General features: G+C 39.7%; 1 protein-coding gene across 4 annotated transcripts in view; it reads right to left on the bottom strand.

Moving 5' to 3' along the window:
- The window catches only part of Ankrd12 (ankyrin repeat domain 12), a 106,412-nt gene that overhangs the window by 10,099 nt on the left and 78,493 nt on the right, over window positions 1-17,820 (bottom strand). For 3 of the 4 annotated variants that reach the window (XM_060368247.1, XM_060368248.1, XM_060368251.1), the window contains 2 exons: window positions 6,661-11,336; window positions 2,468-2,566 (listed from right to left, as the gene is read on the bottom strand). In XM_060368247.1, the coding sequence (XP_060224230.1) occupies window positions 2,468-2,566; window positions 6,661-11,336 (4,775 nt within the window). The remainder of the gene's footprint in view (window positions 1-2,467; window positions 2,567-6,660; window positions 11,337-17,820) is intronic. The other variant, XM_060368249.1, reaches the window with a different exon arrangement.

Raw genomic sequence — 17,820 nt, 5'->3', positions numbered from 1 at the left:
TTGAGGAGTGGCAGATTAGGCCATTTCAAAACATGCTAATTTAGTATAATGATTATTTTAAGCTCAAGTAATTTTAAAAAGAACTAGGGTAAGGGAACTCTGAGTAGGAAATAAAACCCTGAGGTGAAAGAGGTCCTCTATACACCATGAGGAAAGGAGCATTCTTAGAGCCAGAATCAGGGAGGCAAAACCAAGAGAACTCTGTACAGGCCCTCTGAAATAACCTTTATTTTCCCTTTGCTTTCTTAGGTTTCTTAGTCTGACCTAACACAAAAGCATTCAGGATTTACCACTTTGGGTCCTCATTTCCTAATGAGGGCTTCATATTAAGTAAAACTTAAGCAGATGATAGTATGTGCACCTTTTGTTGATTTGCCTTCCGTTACTTTAACATCCAGGCTAGACAGAAGTGTTACAACAGGGCTGAACTGTTTTACCTCTGCTGAACTTGTTATTCTTTGGGTTACTATGAAAATGCAGTTATGAGTATTTACGCTCAAGCTTCTGTTTGTCCTGAACATATATTTTTATTTTTCTAGAAAATAACTAGGAGTAAACCACGGGTCACAAGTCTGTTACCGTTGCGAAACAGCTGAACTGTTTCTATAGCAGCTGTTATCATTTTTATCCTCTGGCCAATAATTTACGATGGCTCCAACTCCCTTCTGCATTTCTCGGTATATTCTACTGCGCCATCTATTTCAGTCACTCTCAGAGATGTGCCTACCCTCTGTCTTTTTCAAAAGATTTATTTTTATGTGAGAGTGTTTGCCCTCAAGTATGTGTGTGTACTACACCTGCATGCCTGTGCTTGCAGAGGCCAGAAGGGGGCTCTGGATCTCTTCAGACTGCAGTTACAGACGATTGTGAGCTACAATGTGCAGGCTGAAAACCAACCCAGGCCCTCTGCAAGAGCAGCAAGTGTGCCTAACTGCTGAAACAGGTCTCTAGATCCAGCTTAATTTTTATGATGCTGTTATTTACAGAAATAAACATATTCCTCTTCAGCGAGTCAAGTATCCACACTTTGTAATGGAATAGTCTGAGTGCTGAAATTAATCTTTTGCACTTAGGAGATGTCTATCGGCAAAATATAACCCACCCTCATCCTGGCTTACAGACTTATATTATGGCGGATACACTACGTTTTTGCCTTCACTGTCGACAAGGACAACCCTGAGACCTGTGCTGGCCAGAATGTCAAGAACAGAGACTTGCACACAGTGCTGGAGGACAGGCTGGCGGCATGTCCACTCTGCATCCCCTGTGCCGGCGGGTGTGGAGGCCACATGCTGCGAGGCCAGCCTGTGCTCATGGTTGGCTCTCCCTCTTGCTCCTCCTGGGATCAAATGAACTTTACTCAGTTAAAACAACAGTCTAAGAACTGGTTCCAGCTTTCCTAATTGGTCCAAAGTACAAACAAAGTTAAAGGCCTCTGCCATGGGAAACCCACTGAATATAAATCAAGGCAAGTATTTGTGTATTTCTGTGAAACATCAAAGCTTCTATCTTTTAGAGACCACAGGGCTTCAGCACAAGCTGAAGGGGATATGGAGATATATATGTATATGTGTGTGTGTGTGCATGTGTGTGTGCATGTGTGTGTGTATGTTTTGTTTTGAGATAGGGTCTCTCTATGTAGAAGTGGATGTTCTGGATCTTGTTACGTAGACCAGGCTGGCTTTGAACTAAAGATACATCTGTCTGCCTCTGCCTCTGGAGTGCTGGGAGTAAAGATATGTGCCACCACACCCACCTTGAGGGGTTATACTTGGTAAATCCATGTAAAATGACTCATGATTTCTAGGATTTTGTCTGTTAAAATTTTTTTGGTTTATTTTATGTAAATGTTTGCCTGCATGTATGTTTGTATACATGTGTGCCTGCTGCCTGTGGACAACTGGCAACTTGGATCCTCTGGAACAAGAGTTAGATGGTTTGTGAGTCACTGTGTGGATGCTTAGACCTGAACCCATGTCCTCTACAAGAACAGCAAGTGATTTCTTAACCATGGATCCATCTCTCCAGGACCTGTTTATGTTTTTTAATTCATGTCAAGAATAACTACTGAGAACAAGATACTAAGGCAGACCCATTAGGAAAAATATGTATAGCCTTTGCCATTATTTGGCCTACAGCAGTTGGTATACCAAGCAATTACTCAAGAATTTGGAATTCCGAATGTTCTACTAGAAACTGACTATTCTAAATACCAAAAATTTAATAAATAATACTACATCACAGAGATTTTAGATATACACTTGAGCATAAATTGAAATAAGAAAGCAACTGCCTAAGATCGGTATAAAATTCCCCTTTAACTGGATGAACACAAGGTAACAAAATCACAGCAGTTCCCCAAATGGCAGCAGACAGGCGCCATCCACAATAAAAAGCTATAGGACTTTTTTTATGTATTGTAAAAATGATTATCTTTTGCATAAATTTATACCTGAGGGTACCTTACCCTTTCAATACTATGTTGCAAACGTAGCTTCATCCTTACTACTTCCTGTTGCCGAAAGAGCTCTTTAAGTGGATCTGACAGCGAAGGTGGTGGTGTGATCTAATTAGAAAGCACACATAAACTATTAAGTTTTTATCTACAATTAAAATTTTAGTGCGTAATGTAAAACCTGACATTCCTTGCATTAAACAACACAGCTCTGTGATGGTTAATCTTGTCAATCTCAGACTGAGACAGCTAGAAGACTAATAAACCACAGCTGGGAGCGTCAGTCTGAAATACTCAGAAGTAACTGCTTCCGCTTTCTCTGCTGCTCTGAAAAAACGCTGAACAAAAGCGGCCTAGGGAGGAAAGGGGTTACTTGGCTTATGGGTTTCAGTTTATCACTGAGGGAAGCCAAGGCAGGAACTAGAAGCAGAAACCAATGGAGGCATGGTGCCTGCTGGCTTGCTGAGCTATTTTTCTTCTACAGACCAGGCCTGTGTGCCAAGGGATGGTACCACTGGGTGAGCTGAGCCCTCCTCCATCAAGTAACAAGACACGCCCCAACAGACATGCCCACAACCCAATCTGATGGAAATGGAAACTCACTTTAGGTTCCTCCTTCCCAGCTATTTCACCCTGACAAATAGGCTGAGTAGGACAATTAAGTTAGGAGGGTTTTGAGCTAATCAACACTTTCATCAAAACCAAGTTTGCTCAAAACAGAATTTGAGGAAACTACTGGATGGTGATGAGACTGCCAAGAGAGACCAGGCTGCCTAAAGCAACGGATTCAGAAAACGCTGAATCAAACCACTTCAAGCCCAAACAAATGCAGCAGCTCATTTGCCACAGTGAGTCCGTCTGATGAAAATAGCCTTTACACAACTGGTGTTGCTCTTTAGTCTAGTCCAATTGTCTGAAACTTTACATGCATTCCACTGTGCTTAGATGTTTTGATTCTTAGGCCACAGCAAAATTTCAAAGACCAAATTATTCGGACTAATAAGTTAACTACTAGAGCGTTATTTTAGAACATCAGTTACAGGAAAAGATGAAGGGGCCACAAAAACAGAACAGGTGGCATAAAAATGGAAGCATTCTTGAAATAAGAGCAGAGCTTCAGTTTAACAGACAAGGCCTCATTGTAGACTTGACAATCAGAAAAACCCTGGTGTTAATGAACTCTCTCTGGTAGATGAAACTATGCAATAAACTTTTGGTTCTTAAGCTTATTATATGTGATATCCCATATAAGTTTGTGTATAATCACTCAAGAATTGTGAGTTCATTTCTAATGTGGTATTACAATGAACTATGATTTCTGATTAACTCCAGAGAAGGTTGGCAATCTGTTGTTAATACAGAAAAGGCAAGTCTGTAACAACTATCTCTGACCCTGGACACTCTCTCTTCTCCTTATGGCATTTGTATTTCCCTTTTCATATCCTTGTGTGTGACTACTGCTGGCCTATGAGGGCACAGTACGTTATCTCAGAACATCTGACAGTTTGCTGACACCATTAGAAAACACAGATTCCAATGGGGGTGCTGCAGCGATCACATGACAACATATAGAAAAACTATTTCCAAAAAAATCAAAGCTAGATTTCAAAGACGTCATAATACTTCTAACTAGCAAACACGGATTTGGAGAAACCAAATACATGTAAAACACCATAACAAGGTCTCAAAGGAGCAGTGCAGAAGTTCTACAAGGTAACAGCATATTTGAGATAATTGTTCAGGCCTCTAATAGCAAAAACACAATTTTTGTGTCTTGTGAATTGCCTTAAGTTTAGAAAAACTACTATTTTAAAACCACAATCTCTTGTGGATCTGCAGTTGTCTCAAGGAGCACAGAGCAAGAGCATTCAGGACTGACGCTGCCAGAGGAAGGCTCTGTGAGAGGACCACGGCAACAAATAAAGAAAGATCCACATACACTAGAAAAATGAGGGAGGATGGAGAAGAAAGTCCAAGGAGAAAGACACAACCAGAAGAAAGGTGGAGTTAATCATTCAAAACCATACAAAAGTTACCGGTTGAGACATTTAACTTGTGAATGCTACACCGAAACTTGCTTTACTGCACAGACTTGTGTTCCTTTGCTTTGATAATTCTCACCAAGACAGAAATCCGTAATATATCCAATTTCTCACTCTACCTCTTTTAAGGCAATATTTGAAACAATTAATTCTAGTTTAACAGAGACTTTCTGTGCTGCTTCAAGGGAACTGAACTTGTATGACATCCCTTTACAGGAGTGTGGTGACTGTTTACTTCTAAATTCTAGTTAGCTTGTACACAGTTCTAACATAACGTGTTGTTTATGTTATAGTCCATACAGGGCCTCCATTATTTCAGTTAAAATGCTTTCCCTTTTAAGGAAAAAATAAAAATGGGCAAGAAACAAAAAAATGATTACTGGAATATTTCTCAAATTATTAATAATTGATTTTGCTGAAAGTCTGTATTGATAACAAGTTTACTGCTCATTATTTAAGTGTTTTCTACTATTGCCATTTGAATCTACTCTGTTAAGACTTTAAATGCACCAGCATCACTCCTCGGCTACTGCTTGGTACAGTATCTGTTTGCATCCATTTAAAGGGACCAGGTCAAAAGAACGTGTGAAGCCTTGCTGCCAAACACACCGTATGTTAGAGGTTCCAGTGCACCTCTCTTGTACACTAGGTTAGTTACCAAGCCCAGCGCAGTACGGGAAGGATCTTGTACACAACCTGAGAACAACTAAGAACCTGAGAACAAGGCAAGATGTTTAGCCTCAGAGTCACATCAATAGTTCTTTTCTTTTTCTTTCTTTTTTTCCTTTCTCTTTCTTCCTTCCTTCCTTCTTTCTCTTTCTTTCTCTCTTTTTCTCCTCCTTCACCCTCTCTTCCTTCCTTCAAAACAGGAATCCACTATGTAGCTGTAGCTGACCTGGAACTCTCTATGTAGACCAGGCTGGCCTTGAACTGAGGGAGCTCTGCCTCCTCAGTGTTGGGGTTAATGGTATGCACCACCACACCCTGACAACAGATGTGTTTTCTTATGAAACTCAGGCCATCATAAACCTGGACTGAGAAAACAAGGGAACTATGGTAGCAATTTAGAGTGTCTATGTTGTTCATCTCTGATATCTAGTTCCTAGCACAATGCTTAGTACATAATTACTAATTATTTGCATATGTAATATAACACATTTGAATATGTAATATTCACGTATCTGAGTATTTAAGGCAATAATAAAGTCATCATACTACAGTGGCAATACATACAATGTGAAGAGAGGAGGGGGCAAATAAAAAAGAAAGGAGGCAAATTTAGTGGCTTATTTTAGTAGATGGGACAGAAAGATTAGCCAATAAGGCAGAGGAACCAGTAGAAAATACTATTACTTAAGTCCATGAAGGGAGAATTTAATGAAGGGCAAGGTGGTTATGATATTAAATAGGACCAAACAGAACAAAAAGTAATCCAGTGAAACTGACAAACAACTCAGTGGCCATCTCTGATATGGCATATTAGCTCAAGAGCAAGTAGGAGATAAAAAAAAAATTGTCAAAAAAAAAAAAAAAAAACACTCTGACAAGCATGCCGGTAAAGGTGATAGTTTAAGGTTGATGAGCTGGGTAAAGACATGGGAGACTTTTTTCTCTAGGACAGAAGCAACCCACATATACCGAATGGGCAAATACAGGCCAATCAAGAAAGAAGACGGGAAGAGAACACGAGTGAGAAATGCTTACTAGAGGAAGTATTCCAGAGAAAATGAAATATTGGGGTCTTCAAAGAAAAGACATCTCCTTAAAAACTAAAGGTGAGTGGGTGTGGAAAAGCAAATGCAGGGCATGATGCCTGAGAAGAAAATCACTTTGTCAAGTGTGGTCAGCCAGAGCTGCCATGTATAGTAAGTGCATCAGACTTCAAAGACTCAGTGGAAAAAAGAAGTAAAATAATGACTGCATTTTGATTATATATTTAAGTAATACTTTGGGTATACTGATTTAACATTGATAAAATTAATCTACCAGGGTTTACTTTAAAAATATTAACTACCAAAAAACATAAAACTGTATGCAGCTTGCTTACACTTTTTCCCCCAGTACTAAAGACTGAAGCCAAGGCCTTCATGTGAGACAAGACTAGCCCCGAGCTGTGTCCCCAGGATGGTGTTGCAGATGTGTATCAGGTGACCGTCTACTTACTGTAGGAATACAAATCTTGCTGAGGGGGTTTCCATCCAGGAGGTATGACCCATTAAATGTCACATATTCATCGTAGTACTGAGGAGCTTGAGGAATGACACTACAAAGTAACTTGCGTTTTTCTTCAATTTTTTTCCGTATGTGCAAATATTCAAAATATGGATTTGCTCTCTCTGAACTGTATGGCTGAATCTCATCTAGCTTCAGAGAGTCTACGATGGCTGCTAGAGATTGTTGGGTTTTCTCCTTTGCTTGTAGTAAGGAGGGACTCACTTGCACAGGCTGAGGGACCCGCGACACCTTTCTTTTCCGAGGATGGTGAGTCTGAGGGTCATCCTCCTCAGGGAGTCTTATTCTTCCCCTCGGGGAGGATTCACTCTCTTTTTCTGGTAAAAGTGTACAGCCAGCAAGAATTTGCTTGCTTTGATTTACCATCGTACTCGCTTTGTTTCTAGTCATTCTTTGAGGGGTTTGGCTTTCAGTTTTATCGTCTTCAGCATTTTCTTCTAATTCTACTTTAATTAGCTGGTCATATTTATGCATCTCTGGCTGGGCTGACTGCTGTGCATGGTTTTCCACACTTGACAAAGTGCTCTGCTGAGATTCTTCATCTTCAATGGAAAGTGAGTACTTTTCACTATCAGTACCATGCTTTGGATTATCCTGTTCACTGAGGTTTACTTTTGGCATCCCTGCATTCATTTCATACAAATTAGAATCACATTTACTCAACTGGGTTAGGACCAAACTTTGCAGTTTGTTTTCTTTTTCCTGTGAAATACCTTGAGTATCATCTGTGCTCTTCTCAACTTCATGGCTACCGGAAGACTTGTATGTGAGTTTGCTAAATGCATAATGTGTATTTGGCTGAGAAGCAGTATCTCTCCCACTGAGGTCCTTTTCTGATGGCAACACAAACAAAGAATTCACCTTCTCAAAGTTTGGGAGTGTATCCTGAATAGTGCTTTCAGAGTAAACTGGTACAAAAGAATTTGCCTTCTGAATGTCTGCTAAGACAAACGTGTTTTCCACATCCTTTGTAAGGTTATTATCACTATCTAAAACAGAACTGATCATAGGAGTGGCATTTCTCTGTAGTAAAACACCTGACTCTGGATTGGCAATATATGACAAAGACATGTGTTTAGGAGCAGATTCAGCATCTGAAAGTGACTGGCTGGAAAAAGAGCAGGGTTGAGGTGAGGAGAGGAAGGATGCTGGGTCCTGAGCACACGCATTTCCTGGCAGTTCAGTCTGGTGCTGGGGTAGGCAATCAGTGTTTTGTTCTCTTAACATTTTGTTTTCTGAATTACAAAAACTCTGAGCAGAGGAATCTTGACCAAGTATACCAGAATCTGGGCAGATAAAGTTGTTGGTGCTTAAAGACTCCAGTTTATCAACAGGTATCTCCCATGATTTACTTTGGATCACTCCAACCTGGTTGGATGGTTCCAAATGCATCGAACTGTCAATCAAAGTACCCCCAAGAGCAGCACTCTTAATTACATTTGTATCAGATGATATATACCTGCTGTTTACAGACCTTGGTGGGGAGCCTGTAAAGCTGGCATGTGAGTCAGACACATGAGAAAGGCCTCTTTCAGGGACTGATGAAGATACTTCAGGCTTGGGAGAAGAACAGGTCTCTCTTGGCACAGCTAAGCTGCCTTGATTGCTTTCTTCTGATACTTGGAAGTGTTTTATGGGTTCACAAATGACTGAGGGCATGCTACATCTTCTGATTTCTACAGCAGGTCTTACCTCACTAGTAACTATTTTAACATCTTCCACAGAAGATGACCTGAGGTGGCATACTGGAAGCCGGTTTGTAAACGGTGGTTTAAGTCGCTCTGGTAGTTCAGCGAGGCTCTCCAGCTCCTTTTCATAAAGAGCTGGAGATTTGGCATTTGGCAAAAAAGGTGACTGGGAAAATGACAACTGAGATTCAGAACCCTCTAACATAAAGTCAGAGTCATACTCAACCAGAGGCCGTGGGGTGGTGACTGTTTGGCAGGAATCTTCTGAACTAGCAACAGAAATCATGGACACGGATCTGGAGCTAAGACCCAGCTTCTCACCTTCTGACCTCGGAGACCGGTTTGAGCTATTCTCTGAAATAAAGGACGGCTTCGCTAAGTTCAATACAGTTTTGGTGTCAACAGATTGTGATCGATTACTTCCAACATCTTTACATTGTTTCTCCTTGTTATAAACATCGGTCAACTCTGAACTTCTTGACCTGGTAAGTTCTTTATTTTTTGATTCAGTGAGTGTATGTTTTGTTTTTTCTTTATCTTTTACTTTAAGTTCTAAACTAGTGCGATTTCTTAACCGTTCTTTTTCTTTTTGCTTAATTTTCTCCTTATGTTTTTTGTGCCACTGTTCTATTTCTAGGTCTTTGAGGCTGAGCATTCGTTCAAAACTTGTCTGCATTAGGTCATCACTAACTAGCCTCTTCTCTTTGGGCCGAGCATCTTTTGGTGCTGGGGATGGTTTAGGTTTAGGCTTATCTGTGTCAGACTTCAGTCTGAGTAAAGTATTTAGTTGAGCTTTATCTCTACGTTTGTCTCGTTCTTTGTATCTGTCTATATCTTTTTTATCTTTCTCTTTTCCATCTGGAATTTTCAAAGGCTCATCCCTTGCCTTTTCTTTAAGGGATACAATTTTCTCATGCTGGGTTTTACTAGCACTGTCTCCTATACCTGGTTTTTTCTCTTCTTGTGTATGTCTGGAGTTAGTTACAATTATACTTTCTTTATCTCTAAGTTTTTCCTTCTTATCTCCTTCCCTATCTTTCTCTTTATTTCTCACCTTCTCTGATTTAGTATACTCAGTATTATCAGATTGCTTTTTCTTCTCCAAGTGCTTTTCTTTGCTTTCTGCTAAACACCTTTCTTTTTCAGGTTTTTCTTTGTCATGCTTTCTGTCCATTTTTTCTCTGTTTCTCTCTCTGTCATCAGTTTTTTTAATAGTATTTTTCATCTTCTCACCTTCTTTATGACACCTTTCTGTTTGATGTGAATATAGCTTCTCCTTTTCTTTTATTCTGTCAACACATTCACTAAAATCCAATTTCTCTTTTTCTGACTTATGTTCATGTTTTATCTTCTTTTCTTTTTCGGAAAATTTTCTTTCAGTCTTGTCAACCTCTTTTTCTTTAGTTTGAAATCGTTTGTCAAATTTTTCCCTTTCTTTTGTATGCTTTTCTTGTTTTTCAAAGTCCATTTCCTTTTCTAATGAATGTAGCCCTATAGCTTCCTGGTTTACATTGACACCCACAGAACTGCATTCTGCTTCTTTCTCTGTGGATACACTGTCTCTTTCTTCTTTTGTATCTTTCAGCTTTTCTTCCCTAAGAGATTTGTCATTTTCCTTTTTAGTCTTTTCCCGTTCTTCTTTAAAGTTCCTCTCTTTTGAGGAATGCTTTTCCTTGGCCGATCTGTCATCTTTCATGTTTTTTTCCACTTTTGACTTTTTTTCTGTTAAGGACTCATGTTCCATATTTAAAAAGAGATCTTCAGTTTCATCACTTTTAAAAAAATTCTCTTTCCAAAACTCTCTGTCAAATTCAATGCTCCTCTGTAGCTCTTTAGCATTATCTTTGTTTTTGTATTTTTCCTTTTCACCTTCACCTTCTTTTTTGTGCTTTTCTTTATCCCTGTCTTTATGCTTCAGTTTATGTTTTTTCAGTGTTTTGCCCTCTTTATCCATCTTTTTCAGCATGCACTCTGAGTTTTCAAATGCTGGATTATGATCTTCATCTTTTATTTTGGCATTTGACTTTTCACCAAATTCTAGGTGGAAATCTTTCTGATGTTTGTTTTTTTCCTTGTGCTTATAAGATTTTACATTTGAACTTTCTGGCAAGAACTCTGGTTCCGTACTGTCATACCGAGCTAGATCAGTCTGTAAAGACACTTCAGAACTTCCCGGTGAAATACATGCTTTAGTATGTTCTTGCTTTAATGGTGTTGACTGCTTTTCACTTAGTCCACAACAATGTTTGGGAGATTTACCAGTGGAAATATGAAATAAGTGTAATGAAGTCTCATCTTTTGGGCTGAAAGATTTCCTAAAACTCCCCTCCTCTCTGTTTTTTTCCGGACAATCCAGTGTAGTATTAGCTGTCAAGTTTGTTATTCTGGTATTTTCTTTCCCCTCTTTTTCCTGTTTCAGCTCTTGGTTCTCTTTGTTTTTATTCTGATTTTTTAATTTTCTTTTAACTTTGCCTTTCTGTTTGTATTCATAATCTTTTTTGGCTTGTGTATCAGAATTTGATGTTTCAGCAACGGAGCATGCGGTAGAAATCTTTTTGTTCTGAAGAACTTCCTCATCAGAACTTTCAGTACTAGAATACAGAACCCTTGATGGCTTCTGTTTTTTAGTTTTAAATGACTTAGAATAGAAGGCTTTCTCCTGTTTAGCAAACAGACCACTCCTTTCTGCTTCAGACTCATGCTCTTTCCGCTGTTCCTTCCGAAGAATGTGCCTGTCGTCGATCATCTTACTCATCTCTTCCTCATCATCATCTTTGAACTCGTATTCATCAAGAGCAGATGCGAGCGGGGCTTTGCTTGGGAGAGTTTTGCTTTCGCAAACAAAAGAGTCTTTTTCTGTCTCTGAGTCAATATTTTCATCAACACTTGAAGGATTTACAGACTGAGCCTCTTCTGAATCTAGAATAAGAAAAAGAAAAATATAGCTTATGCCACAAATACACCAGACAATTCAGATAAAATCATCTTACACATGGAAGTCAGGCAAAGGTACATGAAAGCATTTTACAATTTGTAGCACAGCTTTTCAACAAGGCTCCTTTCTAATGACACTCTTGACACTTTAAAAGCACATGTTAAACACAATATGTTTATTAAAATATAGGATATAAACATATACACCCATAGAGGGAAAGCATACAGCAGAGGCACCTGGATTAAGGCGAAGCATTTACTATAAAACTATTAAAAAAATTCTCATATGTGTGCCTCTTTGTGCTGGCAAGAAAATGGTTCTTCCCACTAAGAAAGATTAAGAACCATTAAATTAAAAGATTTTGTTTTATGCACTTTAAGATATGTATTAGCAGAACTTTACCATAAAACCCAGTAATTTAAATAATGGTAAGGCTTTAACTATACTAGAAACATGGAGAAAATGAGAAAAAAATTAAACCAAACTCCAATTACATAATCAAGACTGTAATAGATATGTAATTTATAAAAAGTACTACTCTGTTCTTTAGTTTTGCTGTCTACAGTTAGACCTAGAACAGGAAAAATAGTCTCATTTCCTATGTATTACTCAATACACAAATATTTTATTAAATTATAGGTAATTATATTAATTAAATTTTATTAAATTATAGGTATACCTTGTCTCAGGCATGGTAGCAACCTCCTTTAGTCCTAGCACTTAGAAAGCAGGTGGATCTCTATGAATTCTAGGCCAGCTTGGTCTACATAGTGAGTTCTGGGACAGCCAAGGCTACATACTGAGACCTTGTCTCAAAATCCAAACCAAACTACAGCCAAACTATTGTATAAATACAATCAAAGCCTTAGTAGAATTTATTTCACTGCATCCTTTTTTCCAATTAAAAAGAAGTTCTAAGCCAAGAGTGTTTTTTAGCTCATGCCTATCATCCTATACTTGTGAGATGGAAAAAAAAAATCAGAAATTTGAGGCAGCCTGGGCTACCTCGCAAGACTCCACCTAAAAACAAAGCAACTCCTCCCATCCCACAACAGAACAAAGCCCAAGGCAATCTTCCCCAGGCTAACACTGTTTGCACACACGTACCCAAACACAGGCCCACAGGCCCGAGAGTATCTGTGTTGGGACCTTCCTCTCTATGCTCACTGGATGAGAAAGCAACATTCTTGTTAGACTGGCAGACTAATGAGTCCCCAGGACCTCAGGATCCATCTGCAGGTAGAGCTCTATGAGTTCGAGGCCAGCCTGGTCTACAGAGTAAGTCCCAGGAGAGCCAAGGCTACATACTAAAAACTTGTCTAAGAAACAAAACAAAACAAAACCACAACAAAGCTGTTATAGAAATATAATCAAAGCCTTGGTAGAATCTATTTCTTTGTTTTGTTTTTAAGGGCTATAGGCACAAAGGCTTTGCTTCACTTTCATATGGGTGCTTGTGATTTAATCCAGGACTTCTTGCTTCTCCATCTTCTTCATAAGTGGATGCTGTGCATCAAGGCCTTTAGCAGAAAAGATTATAAGACTATAAAAAGGCAGTCTCAGTAGTGGTATCGGTGGTAGCTGAGCTGCATACAGCTTTAATCTCAGCACTCAGAAGGCAGAGGGAGGAAGATCTCCGAGTTCCAAGCTAGTCTGGCCTACAGAATGAGTTCTAGGACAACTAGGGCTACACATAGAAACCTTGTCTCAAACAAACAGATAAACACACACACACACACACACACACACACACACACACACACCTATTTTTTAAAAAGCCTATAGAATGATAGCTGAGACATCTGACCCAGGGGCAGAAAAACAAATCAACTGTAGTAGTAATTCAATGTTCCATTTAATTATTAGGATTCCATACTTAAATATGTCTTGCTTCATTTGATCTGGCTTTCAAGTTTTTTCACACACAAAACACTACATTTTAGAAACATTCAGAGCTGTGTGATGGCAGGCAGTGTAGTGAGATCTCTCTAAGGTTTGGTTTTGAGTTCCACTGAGTGATACTGTTTTACATGTATGTTATTTTAAAAAGCTTATAAACATACTTTAAAGTCCTACAATTACCTTAAAATCCTCACAATTACCAATATTGGTGTAAAAGCATTGAAAGAAGGAGTGTTAATACCATCAAAAGGAACATCTACTTCGGAACCCGTATCTGTCCAGGTACTTGATTAAATGAATCAGAGAATATATGTCTTCTTATTACTTTTTAAGAGAGGGTCTCACTGTAGTCTACACTCACGGTTTCTCCTCCTCTACCAGTGCACCTTGTTTATATTTCAACTCAACGACTTTTCTCCCTTTGCAGTTTTCAAAAATTTTATTTTTTTATGGTTTCTATTTAATTTGTTTCTCACTGGATTATAAATTTCACTGGAAATGGAGAAACTTTTGTTCCATAAAACCCCAGCAAAACTTTCTACACATAGGCACAGAGCGTTAGGATGAACCAAGATGAAAAGGCTACACTCTTAATGTTACACAGCATGACAGCTGCTGAAGAGACCACTCCACAAGGCACATTCAAGTTGCTGGGAAATAGTACAATTACTTAGGAGAATAATTAATGAGTATTTCTCAAGGAAGAAGCACAAAATTAAGTCACGAAAAGTACATTTCAGTTAGGGATTAACAATGTTTACATAAAATACGCAACTCAGACCACAGCAGCTTTCTCAGTAATGTCATGTATCACAGATATACCAAATATTCCATCACTGAGCTACAGACCCACCCCAGCTCTTCATTTTTATGTCACATATATGTTTCATGTATATATGGGAGTGTAGTTGTTTGTGTGGGATGTCGTCCTCAGTCTTTCCAATCTTTCCCCCTCCTTCTTTTCTTTCTGACACTGTCCCACTAAGCCTGGAGCTCATCCTTAGGCTGCCCTCCAAGCTCTCCAAACCCACCAGTCTCCACCACTCTAGCTCAGTGCTGCAACTGCAGCTGTAAACTGCCAATCTGACAAAAATCTTCCCTTCCTTAAGCAGCCTTAAGTTTCACTTCACTTCACTTTACTTAGGAATATAGATAAATCTAGTCCTGGATACCAGTGAAATAATCACTTTAAAGGATCTTTGTCACTCTCTCTCTCTCTTTCTTGCTGTGTTAAGTAAATCACCTAGAATCTCCAAAGCCTCAAATTCCTACTGTCAAAATGGCCATGCTTAGAGTCCCATGACTCTCTTCCCCCAAACATCACAGGTTCTTGTCAATGCTACTAGTTCCTCTCCACAACCAGATGGTAAGGCCTTTTTGCAGTAGACAGCATTTACACAAGTCGTCAAACATGGAGAAGTTGAGTTGATGATCAACTAGAAGTTTATCCCTACTGACTAGCATCCATGGTACTAGAAGGTACTCTGTACACTACCAGAGGTGAAAGGTAATCATCAATATTACCCAGATATAAACTCCACGACCTACAAGAACCACTTGCCTGCAAGATATACTGGTACAACAGTGGCAGAAATGTTATAAGGGTAACCCACTACTTTTTAAGAGGCCTATGGGAAAGAACCCATACGTGACACTGCTGAAGTGGCTAAGAACCTGAGACTAGACAGGTCATGCGTCCATGAGAAAACCTACCACTATGATTTTCCTCAGAGATCAGTGCCTCACTCAATCCTCATCAGAGAAGCTTATGTGTGGGGCTGGGGAGCGGTATAACCAGGGGAGCTGGCCTGGAGCAAGAGTAAGGTCAAGGCATGTCCAACCCCCCAAAAATCTTGTCTTTGAGACTGGCAGGAGTAGGACTGTTCCTTCCCTGCCCTGGGCCTGCATGTGTCAGTGCATGTAGTCTCCGAGCTCCCACCTCTGCCACTCTGGTGGTAGTCACACAGCCCAGTGGCCAGGTTACTTTCTCCTTATAAGATCATGTCCAGGAAGCACCTGGAATTCCTCTTCATGCAAATAAAAGCATTCTCAGCACCTTGGCCCTGGCCAAGGTGTACATTCACCCTGAAAGACTCTACCCACTCCCCAAAGGTTTAAATAGCCTTTGTTTCCCCCAATTAAATGAGCTGTCTCACTGAAACTGTCTTCCAAGAAGGCTGTTTCTCAAGCACTCAGCCAACAAAGACCTAGCCCTGGCTATGCTTTCCTCCTTCCAGTCCAGCTCTGTGTACAAGGAGCCTGGCTACCCCAGGGGGAGAAGCAGAAATAAGGTGGCACTTTTTCTCTCAGAAGATAGAAATTCAGAGCTCTACAACTGAACAATGAGCAGAGTGAGCAACTCTAGAGCACTTAGTCCTAAACGGGACATCTTCAGCAGAGTCATTCCCTCATAGCTGAGATTTATGCTCATGAAAAGGCAGAAAGAGTGTAAGAGTCAGAGGAAATGGACGAGTCCAAGGAAACAGTGTCTTCCAGAGACAGCAGAACTGCTGCACGTATGAACTCACAGGGACTGAGGCAGCACGCACGGGGTCTGCGCAGGTCCAGGCCAAACCGTACCACCCCTAACCTCAAAGCGATCTGTAACTGATCCCCTCTGGCAAAAGGAAAGCCAGTCTCCAGTGGAGTGCCAGCAGTGTATCAACCACGTTCCAGAGTACATGCCCAGAGACAGCTGCCAACACAAACGGACTCCACGACTGTTGCTGCTGCTGTGGGCTTTTTGTTTTGTTTTGGAATTTTGTCTACTGTTTTTTTATTTGAAGGGGGAAGAAGCTGGGTGGGTAGGGAAGTGAGGAAGACCTGAGAGGAGTTGCAGGAGAAAAAAAAAACATATGATCAAAATATACTATATGAAAAAAAAATAAATACAAGATGTTTAAATGCCATAGTTATCATTATACTAAACTGTTTTGCCATTTTAGTTTAGTTTAGTATTCTGTTTAGTATTTAGAATCTACTTAACCATCAAATTTGAATTGTATTTAAAACAGACTTTCTAAAATTGTTTCTGACAAAAAAAAAATCCTGTAAAGTTGTTTAACTCAATTTATTCTCAACACCTTATTTGGGAAAATAGGATTTTAAAAAAAGGAGGCATGCATCTGTTTAAACACATTTGAAAAGTTCTTACTAAAGCATAGCACTACTGAGATTAACATAAATTGTATCCTTTGCCCCCTCTGTTTTTTCAAGACAGGGTTTGTATAGCCATGCCTGTCCTGAAACTTGCTAGATCAGGCTAGCCTCAAACTCAAGAGATCCGACAGTGTCTGCATCCTGGGATCAAAGGCATGGGTCACCACATCTGGCTGAATCTTGAATGCTGTAAAATTGGTCAAACAATTAATGGTGATGGTACACACCTTTAATCCCAGCATTCGGAAGGCAAAGGCAGGAGGATCTCTGTGAGTTTTGAGGCCAGCCTGGTCTACAAAGTGAGTTCTAGGATAGTCAAGGCTACACAGAGAAACTCTGTCTTGAATCCCCAGCCAAAAAAAGGGTAAAGGTTGAGCAAGCAGAACAGATGAGACAAATGAAGAGATGAGGTTATATAAGTCCCTTCCTGAAAGATCTCTGAAATAAGCTAAAAGGTTTGCTGTGATACTTTTCTATCAATATTTAACAAAATGATTACACTTTAAAGGTCTAGTAAGAGTCAACAACATTGGGCATTTGAACAGATTACCTTAAGTGTTACACATTAAAAACAAGTGTCCCATCAGTACCATATGCAATAGGAGCAATGATGGCTCTGTACTTGAAAGAGTCTGTCAGTCTCTCATCTTTCCTCAGAAATTTATAAGTGGTTCAACTTCCTGGATTATTTTCTACTGCCTTAAAAATCAGGATTAAAAATAATCAACTACTACTTTCCCCTCTACAAGTGCTGGCTTGAAGCTAGCATACTCTATCTCTGTGGTGTATCAATGAATTCCATTTTTCAATGTTAAACTCCTTTCATTAGGATGGCTCTGTGTAAACATGGCTGCTGCCCAAGCCTGATAACTGGTACTTAATCCCCGGAACCCATGTTACAGGAAGAGAACTGATTCCCAAAACTTGTCCTCTGACCTTAAAAGATGAGCTGTGGCACATGTGTCCACACTCATACACACAATACTAATAAAAATCCCTGTAAACTGTTTGCAACACTCAAATCTTCAAGTTTTAACACTGAAGTTTTGGTCTGCAGGCTATGCTTAAATCCATTTTTTTTTCTCTCTATTCCCCCGAGCATTATCTCAGCCCAGGTTCTTGCCTAGACCAAGACACATCATGGCCAAAATTACAGATCATAATGCATGTCTACTCATCTCAGTTTCCCACTCCCAGGATTCGCTACTGACCTTCTTACCTGCTAAGCACACTTCTGACCCTCGGACCAGCTCTTACTATACCCACTGAAGGGACAAACAAACAGAGCCATTAACGCTGCTTACAACTCTTTCTACTTGAGTCAGGATGCTCTGACTTCAGAGTATTCTATACACTCGCACCTTTCTCACTCCTCCTTGCTGTACACAGTAGCCATACTATAATGTT

The sequence above is a fragment of the Meriones unguiculatus genome, chromosome 15 (genome assembly GCF_030254825.1).
Source record: "Meriones unguiculatus strain TT.TT164.6M chromosome 15, Bangor_MerUng_6.1, whole genome shotgun sequence".
In the NCBI taxonomy this organism is placed as follows: Eukaryota; Metazoa; Chordata; class Mammalia; order Rodentia; family Muridae; genus Meriones; species Meriones unguiculatus.
This window is presented reverse-complemented; position numbering and strand designations above follow the sequence as displayed.